The 15,022-nt window shown below is 41.1% G+C and overlaps 1 protein-coding gene across 11 annotated transcripts in view; it reads left to right on the top strand.

Annotated features, from left to right (window-relative positions):
* Positions 1 to 15,022, top strand: part of TTLL1 (TTL family tubulin polyglutamylase complex subunit L1) — a 29,299-nt gene that overhangs the window by 2,333 nt on the left and 11,944 nt on the right. For 2 of the 11 annotated variants that reach the window (XM_068950970.1, XM_068950892.1), the window contains exons 1-10: positions 882 to 1,004; positions 4,521 to 4,623; positions 5,163 to 5,220; positions 5,322 to 5,454; positions 5,821 to 5,937; positions 7,716 to 7,924; positions 9,852 to 10,032; positions 10,930 to 11,064; positions 11,231 to 11,339; positions 14,582 to 14,725. In XM_068950970.1, coding sequence (XP_068807071.1) covers positions 5,378 to 5,454; positions 5,821 to 5,937; positions 7,716 to 7,924; positions 9,852 to 10,032; positions 10,930 to 11,064; positions 11,231 to 11,339; positions 14,582 to 14,725 — 972 coding nt within the window. In that variant the 5' untranslated portion in view covers positions 882 to 1,004; positions 4,521 to 4,623; positions 5,163 to 5,220; positions 5,322 to 5,377. Of the gene's footprint in view, positions 1 to 881; positions 1,005 to 1,083; positions 1,266 to 4,520; positions 4,624 to 5,107; positions 5,221 to 5,321; positions 5,455 to 5,820; positions 5,938 to 7,715; positions 7,925 to 9,851; positions 10,033 to 10,929; positions 11,065 to 11,230; positions 11,340 to 14,581; positions 14,726 to 15,022 lie in introns of those variants that run through there. The other 9 variants (XM_068950907.1, XM_009678772.2, XM_068950901.1 and 6 more) reach the window with 9 other exon arrangements.

Raw genomic sequence — 15,022 nt, 5'->3', positions numbered from 1 at the left:
GTGTTTTGTCACGCTCTGAGCCCCTGCAGATCTCAGGTTACGTCCGGTCAGGTGTTCGTTAGAGACAGCAAGAGACATTCTCCTGCGCTGAACATGGCGCAGGCCCGGCCCACGCAGGCCGAAATTCAAAATGGTGCCAGGCGCAGCCAAGCTCGGGAGCGTGAAGGTTGCGTGAAGGCTGCTGGGGCCCTCGCCGTCCACACAAGGAGCCTGCGGGACCAGGCCCGCAGCACCCAGCAGAGGCACAGCAGCAGCTGCCCTGAGGGGAGAGGCAGGTCGCTTTCAGGGCCACACCAGACCTCCGGCGCTCGCCCCCGGTGCAGCCCCTCTCCTTGCCGCCTGTGCCCTGCTGCTCCTTCTCCCGCCGCTCTTCCTGTGCTGGAGCCAGGGTCTGCGCGGCCTCATCCTGAGCAAATTGGGAAACGCATCCTGATGGCGACTCATCCATAAAACATGGTTAGTTTTATCGCAGTCCCCCTGCCCGGGTCTCTCAGTGCCTGGACAAGCGGCTATGCGAAGCCAGGGCGGTGGGGAGACGAGGGAGCAGCTGGTCACCGGGCAGCGCGGGAGACCTTCGGCACCACGGACTCACGTTGGCTGAACTGTTGGCCGTCGGGGGAACCGGGCTCTCCCAAGCCGGCTCCGTCCGCGCGCGCCGCCCACAGGGGCCGAGTCCGGCCGCCCTCGCCCGGAGGGCGCCGGGGGACGCAGCGAAGGGGCGGGTGCCGGGGGCGGGTCCTCGGCGAGGGGGCGGAGCTGGCGCAGCTCCCTAGCAACAGAGGCCCCGCCCTCCTCCGGAAGTCCCGCCCCCAGCCGCGTCGCCGTTGCTAGGGAGCGGCCGGAAGTGGGGGGGGCGAGGCGGCCCCTCCTGCGGCGGGGCGGCGGCGGCGGCGGCGGCGGCGGCGGCGGCGGCGGCGGCGGTCATGGGGCCGAGGGCAGGCGGCGGCGCTGCTGCTGCTGCTGGCGCCCGCGGAGCGTGAGGGGCGGCCCCTCGCCGCCGGCAGGTGAGAGCGAGCCGCCTGCCCCGCCCGTCCCCTCCCCCGCGCTATCGCGACAGCCCGTAGGATCGCGACACGGCGGGGAGGGGAGGCGGCGGCGAGGCCTGCCCGGGTCTGTCCCCTCCTGCGGCTGTCGCGACGTGGCGCTGCACGTTGCTGTGTCTGTGCCCATCCCGGCCTTTCCTGTCCGCGTGCCTTTCTCCCTGAGGTGTCTAGTGATTCTCTAAGGAGCTTCTGTTTCCACTTGGCTGGTCACGTCTGTCAGTTGTAGGTAACAGCTCTTTCGCCTTTCAGCTGCTTGTTACCGGACATCTACCGTGCTCGCCTTATGGGGATCGTGTTGGCAGATCCTCCTGTTCTTCTCTAATGGCGCGACTTGCGTCGGTTTAACTGGATTTTCTGGTAGCAAGCTTAATAATGAACCCCAATTACATTTTCAACAGTTAGAGGGAGATAGAACTTGTGAGATCAGGAAACCTCATCCATGCGTAGACACCATCACTGTACTTATTTTGGAGTATAAATACATTATATGTGATCTGCATGACTAGTTTTAGTAATGGCAGTAACTCCCAAGAAAAATGCCACTGAGGTGCTTTTGGGTCTCACCACCACCTCATGAATTTGTGCCAGTCATGTGATGAGGTGGGAGGCCTTCCCCTATGATTAGGCTGCTGCCAGGTGTCCTTAAGTTTATTTGCTGTTGCTAGGACCAGCAGGCAGTAAATAACAGTATTTCAGATAAGTGTCAGGTCTATTATGCCTGTATTACAAATCTGTTGTTTCCTGGATAGGAAGTCTAGTGTCCTGAGAGGGATTTGACTTATCCTACCCTATGCACTGTCAAGGCTGCGTTTTATGGCTCTTCCTTGACGTTTAGAAAAGCTAAGGATCTTAGCTGATCAGAATTTTGAATGCTGGGATTATCTCATCAGATCATCTCAGAATACTTGCTTGCGAATTAGAGGATTCCCATTGAAAATTAAATTGGTCTAAGTTTTATTATTGAAAATAATTAAGTTTTCTGTACAACTTAATACGTGTTATTTTCCATTGACTTCTTGTCTCTGGGTATGAGCAGTTAAATTATGCAAAATCACAACATTTTATTTACAGGTCAGTTAGATAGCTAACTGTTAGCTAGATAACTAAATTACCTACATAAACCAAGGACTGATTTTCAGTCTTCTATTGTATTGCTATCCTGTTAATCCTCTTGTAGCAGCAGGGATCTGTAAAGCCTGAAGTTCCCAAAACGGAGAAGAATGATGCTTGTATAATTCTTCTTTTTATTTGTGTTGGAAGTTCAGTTCAGTTTTGGGCTTTGATTTAGATTAAATTTAGTATGATCTTCCTGTGAGTGACCATAATGGAATTGTCTCTGGCTTCTGAAGTCAAAAAGTCAAACCGTACGGTCTCTGGGAGTAAGGTAGCAGAGTTAGTGGTGGAGCAGTCCCACCTGCTGCCACAGAAGCGTTTTGCTGATCAGTAGACACAGTCTTTCAGGATTCCTTGCCGTAGGCTATATAGCGTATAGTGAGATAAAAGACTCTATAGAAAGGATGCCGTGACAGTTTCCTTTTAACTTTATTTTCAGAAGTTATTTCATTATAGCAAAGGCGTGAAGTAGCTCAAACACAGTTTGTGGCTGGCAAGCTGCACTTCTAATGCTTACTGCAATTTCATGACTTCTTTTTTTTCTGATCTAGTAGGTGGGGAGGGATGGTATAACGCAAAGGTGCCTGGGTCATGTGAGGGGTGCAGACAGGTTTAGGTTTCACCTTCCAGCAGGTGTCCTTTGAGCACCAGGGTCATCACTGCCACCTTTGGTTTATAGCCACCCTTTTCTTTCCCATGGTGGTAGAGCACCAGTACCTCTTCTCAGCACTAGGAGTCCTTCCATTGGACACAGCTGATCAAAAAACCAGACATGGCATTAACTGTTGGATCCCTGAGTACAAATGAGGTTGCAGCGTTAGGAGCACTGGCAAAGTAGCCCTGCTAGTGGCAGCATATCTCTTAATCTTTGCCAAGCTGCAGCTACATGCTGCAAGCTAAAAACGGAGATGCATACAGCTACGTATGTCTGATGCAGCGTTTCTAGAAGTACGAGCCCTGAGGAGGGTGTAGCTTGTGTACTGAGGATGGTGGAGTGAGACAAGCTTGGGAAGTAGGGAGCAGGATTAGGGAGTCAGGTGACAGAGGCAGGTATGAAGGTGGGGTTAGATGTTGGTAAATCTGAGGGGGAACCTGGAGGTGTGGAGCATGGTATGTTTAGTTAATGCTAATGTAGCACTTAATGCGTTTTTTTTTTTTTTTTTTTTTGAGGGACAAGTCTATTCCAGGATGACTTGTCCCTGAACTTTTAAAACCACAACAAGATTGTGTGTGGTACTAGTGAGTCACTTACTATGAATCATAGACATTTCAATGTAAACAGGTTAGTCTCTTTATTTCACTTATTTTTGATTTGATAGCATCTAAAAGGCCTAGTGAAAGATTATGACCTTGCAGAACTAAGTGTTGTTTAAGCACAGAAAAAGGACCCTGAGACTGCATAATCTTCTCTATCTATCTATTAAAGGTCGATTTCAACTTGACTTGCCAATGTGAATAAAAATAAGTGTGCCTAAAACTTGTCAAGATCAAAGTCTAATAGAAAAAAATCTGTGCCTTTGGAGTTTTGTGATTTCAATCAACTAGTCAGGAAAAAGTGTGAGCACCATATAATAAACTGTGTCTTCCAGCAAGAGAGAAACCATAGGGGTACTGGCTTGCTAACAGATGTATGTCTCTACATCTAGTCTGGAAACTGAAGACCTCTTGAATTCCAGTCCAATACCTTGGTTGCCAAAATTGTATTAATTACATTAATGACTTACTTGCATTAATTACTTTACTACGTTAGTGAAGACAATTTGAAGTTTTAATTGACTGTTCAGTTGAAAATTACATGTAGAGGGAGCAGTAGATGGTGTTATATGCATGTGTAACTCCACTTTCTCCCACTTCCTTGCATGACATGGTTTTTGTTCTTGAGAGAAGCAAGTGCCAAAGAATGTGCTTCTGGCTCAAAGAGAGGAGCAGGATTTGATTCAAGTAGCTTTTAAACTAACTCATAGATTCTCTCCTGAATCAGCACTTTTCTGCAGTGAAAACTCACTAGACGAGTTTACAACTAATTTATGGAGTATGCTGTCGAAAGACTAAATAGCAGTATTGAAACTGCTTACCATAGCTGTTTGCCCTTGACTGTATCAGTCTTATCACTTGCTCATTAATACACGTGTATTGTTAGCTTGCTTAATAGCTGCGTATTAAAGTCATCAGGCCTAGACTGTAGGAACTCGGGCTCCAGCACCTATTTACAGACTGGGTAAACGTGTATGTGGTACAGCGCTCTGTCCACATCAACTGTGTTGTAGGCTTCCAGCTCTAGGCTGCGTATGCATGAGTGGCAGTGCGTTTGAACTTATTTCATTGCCCTCACCTTCACTAGAATTGCATTAATCTGTGATACAGGGTAGTGGTTCTCAAAGCTGGGCGTGCAGAATGTAATTGGACGAGGAGACACAGTGTGAAGGGGATCCCGCCGAGTCGCCCTGGTGAAGGAGAACGCAAGCGGGTAAGTGCTGAGTGAGAGAGTGCCTACCGCTGTCAGAGGCGCTTCAGCCTGCCCATTAGAGAGGGAGCAACTGTGGGTGCCTCTCCCTGGCTTGTCTTGGCTCGGCTTGTCCTCACGCTGTCGTCAGTGCATTGGTTGTCCGTTCCCACGGACAAGAGAGGTTCAGGCTGGGTATAAGGAAAAACCTTTTCCCCGTGAGGACAGACAAGCAGTGGGGCAGATGCCCAGAGAAGCTGTGCTATCTCCATCCTCGGAGGTTTTCAAAGTGCAGCTGGATAAAGCCCTGAGCAGCCTGATCTGACCTCACAGCTGACCCTGCTTTGAGCAGGAGGCTGGACTAGAGACCTCCTGAGGTCCCTTCCGACCTGAGTGAGCCTATGATCCTAACAGAAGTAAAAGGCTGACAAGTAAGAGATCTAAGGTAGTGACATCTGGGAGTCAAGAACTGAAATGCAGTTTGTAAGGACTGTTTTAACAACCTTAGGCTTGGGATATCCTGCTATCAAGGGTGTAATAACATCAGTGTGTCCTCCCTGCAGCTAGAGCAAGCAGCAGAATCATGATCGCATGAAATACAGAAAAGACAACAAAAAGATGGTAACATTGTTTTGATTCTTTTCTGTGTAATTTAGCAAATTGTGATTCTTGATAGGGTGTGTAAAGGATTTCTTTTGGAAATGTACTTTTTGTGTCTACAGCCACTGAGTGGAGATATCTGTAAGAACTCTCCAACTTCAAAACAGACCCCAAAACCATGTATACATATAAGTCTTGGTTTGAAGCAATAAAATGTCTGTGCTCTACACTTTGTTCTGGAAACGTTACCACCCAGTAAGTGTATGATACTGATGTCTGTCATTAGTGTACATTAAGGAGAGGCTCAAGCTGTGTGTGCACTCATAAAAGGTGGATTAGCTGAAAGGATCCTTGCAACTGTGCAAGATGAAGCGTGAAAGATCCTTGTAACTAGTATTGCTTCTGTTTGTAGTTGTCCAGCTGATAAACGTAAGTTTCAGTCTGAAACTAAGACATTGCTTTCCTCAATTTTTGATTGATTTACTTCCATCTTACTTAAGCTAAAACGCTCTCTAGATGCCTCTTTTCTTCCCCTGCAATTTTCCTGGTTTGTGTTCTCCCCTTTTGTTTTCTGTTTCACACCTTAGAACTTTCTTTGCTAACAAGTTGCTTCTGCTTTAGGATAATGGCAGGAAAAGTGAAGTGGGTAACTGACATAGAAAAATCTGTTCTGATAAACAACTTTGAAAAAAGAGGCTGGATTCAGGTGGCAGAAAATGAAGACTGGAATTTTTATTGGTAAGCCCGTTAATTCTGTGGTACTTTAATATCTGATGCTAATACCATTAGGAATATAACAGAACGCATATTTAAAAATAAAAGATGCACAAATTAGCATTAATTTAGTGCAGTGCTCCTAAGATTGTAACATTGTTTCATTGCTCCTGTAATTTCTTACAGCATTCCTGGTTCTCAATTCAGATTTGTATGGGTGGATTCCTGTATCTGTGCAGGCCTGCTGAAGTCATTAAGATTCCTCAGGGTACGAGGTCCTATCTGCATGGATCCATTCCCATGCTATTGACCTCAAATAGCTTTCCAGTTTGCCACAGTTTTTGGCAGAGAGTGGAAAATCGCTACCCTGTCAAAATACCAATCACTTCTGGGAGTTGGAATTGTAAAAATCCCAGGGGAAAGGCTGGTTCTCTGTGGGTTTGGCTTGTTCATTTGTTTGGGTTTATTTGAATGTGATACCTGATTTTATTCAAACTTAATGTATGAATTAAGTAGAGTTCTGCTACTATGGGAGGGGTTTTATGGCCTGAGAGGAGTCTTTATGTTTATCTTTCCCAAAGTTTTTGAACATTATAACATAAGGAGAAGGATCTAAGAATACAAGGTTCCTATATACAATCTTCTTTTATCAAACTGACACAGACTTTCCCTGTTAAGAGCGCAGTCTCTTGTAACAAAGGCCTCAAGAGTTGTACCTTCCTCCTCCTTCATGATAAAGAGTTACATGGAGACTAATTATTCAGCATCTCAGTACTGAGAGTGAATGATGGAATTTTATCAATATAATGATGAATATAGGAGAATAAATAACTTGCCTTTTTATTTGGTGAAATGTTTTCCTAAAGTGCAGTAATCTATTAAAGATAAGGCAAAAACCAGTATTTATTTAAGTGAATCAAGCAATTTTTGTTGTCCTTTCCAAATACAGCAGAATGGCAGATTATACTGCAAAATTTGTATTCTTTGTTAACGACTGATTTAAATTGGTAGGACTCTAGTAATCTGCTCATGCTTTTGGAATGTGTTTGCGGGGAGGTGTGAGGGAACAGAACTCTCATGGAAACTGTTGTGTGACTGTTATTTCATTATTTCTTTTATCCTAAAATGATAATGTAGCAGACTGGAAATGTAAGAATATTTCCTCGATGTCATCAATGTAAGAACTCTAATACAGAAAATTCTACATATCTATGCCTCTCCTCTTATAAAAGAGAGAACTGATTTGATGACTTCACTCTGTGGCTCTCTGATCTGGCATTTACTGCTGCTCTTACTGGGAGCTCTGAATCACAATACTCAGTGTGTATGCTTGAACTCTCTTAGAATCCAAATAGCAGATAATGAGTAGGAGGTTGTTCTTATTTTTTTATTTTTTGAAAAGCTGATTTTCCAGGGAGTAAAGTAGTAGGCTTAGAAAGATGCTGCTCTAGCATTTGGGTGCGTATTAGTCCTTTTTAGGGCCTGCTGGGGATTGACCTGAGTATCAACAAGCCAGAGTCTGGTAAGACCCAAGGTGTCAGCTGCCTTTTCTCACCATCTGCCCCAATTTCAGTAGTAGTAGAGGGATCAGTAAAACCTGTGGTAGGATTTAATTTAGTTTTGGTAATAGAGGTTCAGGGTATGTTAGATTGTCACTGCAGCAAAGTATTATACTGTACAGAGAAATCCTAAACAGAGAGGAAAAAATTGAAGTGTAAATAGCAAATAATAGAAATTTCAACTTTGTCTTTCTGAGCTGTGTTTCTTGGGAGAACTTATTTGACATTTGTCATTGCTTTCAGGATGAGTGTACAAACCATCAGGAATGTCTTCAGTGTGGAAACTGGTTACCGCCTTTCTGATGACCAAATTGTCAATCATTTCCCAAACCACTATGAACTGACCAGGAAGGATTTGATGGTAAAGAATATCAAGCGATACAGAAAGGAACTTGAGAAAGAAGGGAGTCCACTTGCAGAAAAGGATGAAAACGGGAAATATATTTATTTGGGTATGTAGTTCTCATTATCGGCATTAATTGTGTTTCCTGTGTGGTCAGTAACCTGTTGGCATTGTAACTTCAGACAGTAACAAAACAGCACGTTAACGTACAAATTAGTCTAATTTACACATTGCTGCTTCAGTGCAATGAAGTCAGTAAGAAGAACTACTGCTTGTAAAAGTGGAAGTTGTTTTTAACAGGTTGCTTTTGGAGACCTGTCTAAAACTGATGCTTGTCTGAATCATCACAGGGAGGCAATTTAGTCAGAGCCCAGCTCTTTTTTTTCAGTGGAAATGGAATTGAATTAGCTCTTCTGTGCATAAAGCTCTGAACCTTTAATGCGTTAGAACATTAAAGTGACCATCTGCAAATGCTCTGGTGCTAACTGTCAATTAAATAGAATAAAGTGTACTCAGTACTAAAATTGTTTGCAGAATGAAGCAACCATAAGAGCCTTCTTTTCCCCCCCTTTTCTTCCTCTCAAATCTGCTGCTAGAGAAGAAAAGAAACGCAAGGAAAGGGAAAATGCTACAAATAGTAGTAGTGAATATTTCATACGGAATAGTACGTTTTCAAACCTCTTCACAAGCATCGCTTTAGGAGGCGATGGCTAGTGTTTTACAAACTGAGAGAATTAGAGGGGGTGGAACTTGCTTAACACCTTTGAAATTAGACACAAAGCAGCAAAAAAGATTGAACACTTCTATTTTCCTGTCATATCACTATAGCGGTGCAGCCTGCTTCCTCTACTATGTGATTAGTAATAGTTGGTAGTATTCACAGAGGAGCACAAATCCAGTTTATAGGCATGGAAGTTCTATTTAGGCTTGGTTTTGTAAGTAGTAAAGTCCTTAAAGCAAACTACACTTACCAATGCAACATAAACTGAAGTGATCATGAAATGATTATTTTAAATGGAAGGGTATGCAAAAATAGGTTTGTAACTAGGCTTTTTGAAAATTTCGTTTTAAAGAGGGAAAACTGTGGAATTAAGGTAGCGGTAAGATCAGTGATGGAACTGAAGGGCTCCGGAACAAAAATCCGGAACAGAAGGGTTGGAGTTTCTTTAATTCAAAAGTGAAAAAATGCGCACCTGGAAATTTTATGCTGGAGCAAAAACTAAAATAAAACTTTTGCAGAAAGAGTATGGACAGAACTGAATGAACAAACTCTTCAGAAGAGAAATGTATGGGAAGCTGGGGACCAAGTGATGACTGCTAGAAAATTAAAAAAAAAAAAAAAAATTACAGGTTAGGGGAAGAAAGTTATCTGGGAGGTCTGAAAGCAGTGGAATGAAATAAAAACGGGGACATGATAACCTGAATTACATCTTGGGAAAGTGAAGTTAAAAGGTTGTTTAGGCATGTGAAAACGAAGCAGTGCTGTAAGGATGGGACTGAGAATAATCTGACCGCAAAAAGAGAGAAATATTTTTCCTCAGATTTCAATAATTACTGTAATACTGAGTATAGCAGGAAAGGAAGAATGATTAATGGGATCTAAACGTAGAATTAAAAATTACCACATCGAAAGGAGAAGCAATATCAACATTCAGATTTTTACCTGCACGGGTGATGAGAAGCTTTGAAGAAGCATGAAAGCGGATACACAAAATTGAGAAAGTTTGCTTATGAAAATCAAGTTGCAGTGGTATGATATTCTCTAATTGCCCAGCTTTTAAACAGGAAAAAAATGATTCAGGCGCATCAGGGTCTGTTAATCTGAAGCTAGAGGCATGCAATAACTGACAATTATTTATTTAAGTAAAAATTACAAACTTGAAGTTAAATAACATAAAAGGCAACATGCGTTTTACTGAAGGTGGATCCTGCCAGACTAGAGAAGTGGAAAGCTAGCAACATTTTTTTAATCTATGTTTGAATATCCTTGTCATATGTAGTGCTGTTAATCTTGCACCTTTTTTTTCTTAATTCAGATTTTGTGCCCGTTACCTTTATGCTTCCTGCTGATTACAATCTCTTTGTTGAAGAATTCAGAAAAAATCCCTCCAGCACTTGGATTATGAAACCTTGTGGGAAAGCTCAAGGAAAAGGAATATTTCTCATCAATAAACTCTCTCAAATTAAAAAGTGGTCTCGAGACAGCAAAACATCTTCGTAAGTGCTGCAGAAAAAACAAACCCCATATTGCACTTCCTGTAATCAGACGCACTAGATCAGCATGCGGATTGTTTGATGCATGGCAGAAGTATCCATTTATCACTATGTCATTAGTAGTTAGTTTTACATTTAATCTCTGATATCGAAATCCCTCTTTCAAATATATCTTAATGCAATTCTGGTGGAGGAGGTACAAACAGCTGTTCAATTAAGTATGCTCTATAAATATGCTTTTAATGTTGTGGGGAAAAAATGGACAAAAATAAATTTTTCTGCTTCGTGGTATTAAATAGCAGGAAGCAAGAGAAAAATCTTCCCCTAGGCAATTTGAATCGTGATTTTATTTAGTATGCTTTAATTCACTTTTTAAGTTAGTATAACAAAAGAATGCACTTATATGAAGAAAATTATGTTATCAGTTTAGAGTACAAAGTAATATACCTCATGTTGATGATCTACTTAGCTTTTCAGTGGTTTACAATTGCACACCAAGTATAAATACAAATATTCTAGGAATATAAGACCTTGACTAAAAAGGTAATATAATAGTGTATGTATTTTGTGCTCATCTGAACCAGGCAGAGCTCTAAGTACTCTCAGAGCAAAAGACCAGACCGGTTGTAGAACCGCGTTATGAATGGCTCTGTTTTAGCTAATACTTTAACCTCAAAACTGAGTTTCAATGGGCAATTAATCTTGGTCATCTGTTTTGTATTTTTTAACTTTTTTTTGCTGTGTAAGCCTGATGCCAAGTGTGTATTATTAACTAGTATAACTTTATGCGTTATACTGGCAATATGATTTAATATCCAAAACTCAGGCTGCCTCTATAGAAGAAAAAACTAGCAGAACATTGTAATTCTCAGATTCTGAAACATAATGTATGTTTTTCAGATTTGTATCTCAGTCTTCCAAAGAAGCTTACGTGATTTCTCTCTATATCAACAACCCATTATTGATTGGTGGAAAGAAATTTGACCTTCGTCTATACGTTTTAGTATCTACATATCGTCCCCTGAGATGTTATATGTAAGACTGTATATTTGTATTTTGTTATGAAAGGATGTTTAGTGTAGTCAAAATAATTCTGCCTGTGTGGTACGAAGAAGTTTAACATGCACTTGGTATCCTAGGACGCCCTTTTCCTTATCTCTTGTTGGTGTTTAACATATTTTAATGACTTTTTGCATTTAAGGTATAAACTTGGATTTTGCCGGTTTTGCACAGTAAAATATACACCAAGTACTAGTGAACTGGATAACATGTTTGTTCATCTTACAAATGTTGCCATTCAGAAACATGGGGTAAGTGTTCTGAGTTGTTAGTGTCTCTATTAATAGCAAGACTGACTTTTTCAATCATCCAAAATTTTTGGAATGAAAAGGTTTACTTGTTACACTTCTTATCATCCTGAAAACAAAATACTTCAACTTGACTTTGCAAATAAATTAAACCAAAATGCATAAGATTGCACATCACAAATATGCAAGATAATAAATGAGATTCAGCACTGTAATAGAAAGTAGTATTGGCTTGCAGTAATTGAAAGCAGTATTTTTTTTCAAGTCTGCTATCATTAAAATGCTAATATGGCACTTAGCAATTGGTTCTGTGAGCAGTGGAATTAATGAAGCCTGGTTCCTGTGGTTTTGTATTTTATAATGGCACTGAAATATCTCCTTGCTAATCTCCCCTTCCCTTCCTCTCTCCCGTGTAGTTAATTCAACTTTCCTATTTCCAGCACTAAGTCTTCACAATACCTTCCAGCTCCTTCCTGTGCCTCCCCCTCTTCTTTCTCTGGGTAAGAGAGGCAATATGCAGTTGTGAGCATGCAGCTAAATGGTTGCTGACTGGCCAGCTGGTGGCTTCCCACTGCGTGGGCAAAGACAGTGCTCTGCCTGCCTTTTCCTTGGAGGTTTTCTTTTTATTTCCTGTAATTGGCCAGTGCTGTCCTAAAACATGTAGAAACTTAATAGCTTTGACAGCGCATGTCTAAGTAGGCTGAAATTCACCAGTGAGAAGGCTAATGGGTCAGGGGTGATGTGAACCGATGGGCGTACAGTACCATTGCCCAAGCCTTGTTTCTTCAGGGAATCCACCTAAAAACACATTATCGTTAACAGATGTCCATTACTTATAAACAATGCCTCAGTTACCATATTATAGTTACACTCTTAAGTTGCACTATCTAATTGTGTATTTTTTATACTTGGTGCTCTTGAAAGAGAATACAAAAATATATACATATATATGAAACTGCAAGCTTGTTAAATGTGCCTTGTCTGTTTTTATTCTGTAAGATGTGCAGCACAGCAGAACTGCTTTTACCTGGGCTTTCCTGTAACAACAGTGCAAATTTTAAATGTCACTTATTATGGTAATTATAAACCAGAAAAAATGTCAAAATATAACGTTTTTCAGTACTGCAAAGGTCTTCTTGCCTAGACACCAATTTGTGAAGTGTTTCAGGCACATTATGATTTGACAGGACACACTGAGAATTGGCTGCGGAGAAAGCAGGCAAGCAGGCCCCATGCTACTTAGAGCATAAATAATGGTGCTTTTGCCCGTAGCAGGAACAGGCTAGGCATGTAATGTGTTGCGTATCCGGTTACCATGCACCCGTTCTTCGTGATCTAAAGAACGGCCTTCAAGATTTCTCCCAAATAAAAGCAGAGATGAAAGGAATTACAGTAGTAGTAAGGTCACCTTGAAAGAAGAAAGGACAACAGAAGTGGATGTAAAAGAAGTGACTTATTAATACTTCAGAACTTCTAAAAACTTTTTTCCTAATACTTCAGTAATGGCCCCATGTTTTTATCTGTTGCGCCTTGCAGAAAAAAGTGAGGGAAGCTTAACATAAAGCCACTCTTATCTATCCCAGAGCAGTTTATGAGCAAAGTACTGTTTGTCCTTCTGTTTTAGGCACCTCTGTAACTTTGGAGGCATCTAGGCTGTACAGTTTTAAAACAAGAACCTAATTTGAACTGTCAACTAATTTGTCAAAATCACAGTGAGGTTAAATCTGGGGAAAAGTCTAAGTTCTAACTTTCCATCTGTACTCTTGCCCTGTGTGAGCTGCACTGTGTTTGTACCCAACAAGCTCGTAGGAAAACATCCCTATTTTGAAAAACTTACTCTTCAATGTCAGGGAGAAGGAAAGGGTAAAATAAAGGGAGAGAGGATAAGCAAGTGTACTCATGGTGATGTTTGTGCTGCGAAATTTAGTTTTGAATCATTATCCTCTGTTTGTGTGTCTGTCACACAAACAAAATAACTGTAATTCTTCTATTTAATCATCTTTAGTTAGTGATATTCCATGGAGACATTTCACTTCTGATATTTTTAATTAAAAATTATGCTGTTGTTAAGCTGTTATTATGCAAAACTCTATCCAGTTGCAATCTATTTTGGTTTGAATACTTGCTCTCAAAGGCAAAGAGGGTTGAAACTTTGATCTCTGTCCTCTGGCTCAAATCTGTGGTCTTAAGACATTTTTTCCATGGAGCAAGTTCTGAGAACCATGTCTCAGATTTGTGTAGTCTTTCAAATTAACTAAGGGGGAAACTGTAGAAAAGGCCTATAAATAGATAGAAGCGTCTCTGAACTTGCTTTAGAGGAAGAAAGATTTCATTCCTCAGAACTATTTTCTACTCTAGGCATTCTGGTTTTTATAATTTAGCAGTCATACAATTGCTAATTCTTAGAAATGCTCTCAGGAGCATCTTTGCACGGGGGGAAAATGTATGTCCTCAGAGCTATCTAAAGGCTGAATGAGGATGTCTTACCATTGGTAAGACTACCCTCTGCTTGATTTTTGTCCTTCCATTTAAAGGCAATATATTGCAGGGCTTTGGCAGCCTCTGAAAAGCAGAATACAAGGTAATCTCCTTTTCTCTCCCATTCTGTTTCAGTAGAGCTTAATGATTTTCCTAGATTTAAAATACTGTGTTACATGAAAAATTAACTTTCAAAAATAATCCGGGTGTCACCTTACTATTTTCATGAATGTAGCTGTTATCAGTAGCGCTGTTAAGAAGAGGCCGTGTTTGTCCTTACTTTTGGGAAACGGGCAAGTTGCACTTTAAATGAACAAATGCAGGCAAGCACTTTTCAAGTGCTGCATTTTTAAAAGGTTAACTTCAGTGAAACTTAGCTATTTTTAAATTAACTACTTCTTCCTTGTCCCCAGTGGAGGGAAAAGCTAAATTCTTTCCTTTTTCATTTCAAAATTTAGACTACCTAATCATATTTTATTATGAAGTTGTCAGAGTACAATTTTTTTAAGGCAAGATTTATTACTTGATTTATGATAAGTAATGTAAACATATATAGCTGTAATAAAAATGATTCTTTATGTAGAGGGCAGTTCAAAGTAAAGCTGAAGCCTTTGTGAAGCTGTAAAATAGAGTAAGAACAGTTTGCTGAGTTTGTTTTAAAAGCAATACCTGTATGTAAGTATAGTTGGGCTGTTTATACAAATGAAGGCAAAACTGTTGAGCAAATTAAAAATCTGAAAGACTGAATTAACTCCTTAACTCTTCAGGATGATTACAATCATATCCATGGAGGCAAGTGGACAGTGAGTAACTTGCGTCTGTATCTGGAAAGCACCCGTGGAAAGGAAGTCACCAACAAATTATTTGATGAAATTCACTGGATAATTGTGCAGTCACTGAAGGCTGTTGCAGTGAGTACTGTTTCTGGAATGCTGCCAGCGATAGCATTATGGCTGCACACTTTTCATAACCATGAGAGTTAGCTTGCCTTTATTTAAAAAAATAAAGTAAATAAGCAGCAACTGCTAAAATCTGCTTCCTGTTGTTTGAGTGTTGATGCTGATTTCTGCAGTTCTGTGATTTCTTGATCTCCCTGAGCTAGGTGAACTTGAATCTTGAGTGGGTAAGCAAGCTACCTGTACGTATTAAAGAAGTGAATAAATCTCTTTTTCTTGAGGTCTTTGTGAACTATTTAATATGACTTGATA

Source organism: Struthio camelus, chromosome 1 (assembly GCF_040807025.1).
Source record: "Struthio camelus isolate bStrCam1 chromosome 1, bStrCam1.hap1, whole genome shotgun sequence".
Classification (NCBI taxonomy): Eukaryota; Metazoa; Chordata; class Aves; order Struthioniformes; family Struthionidae; genus Struthio; species Struthio camelus.
Note: the sequence above shows the minus strand (reverse complement) of the source record. Positions and strands in the feature narration are given on the sequence as shown.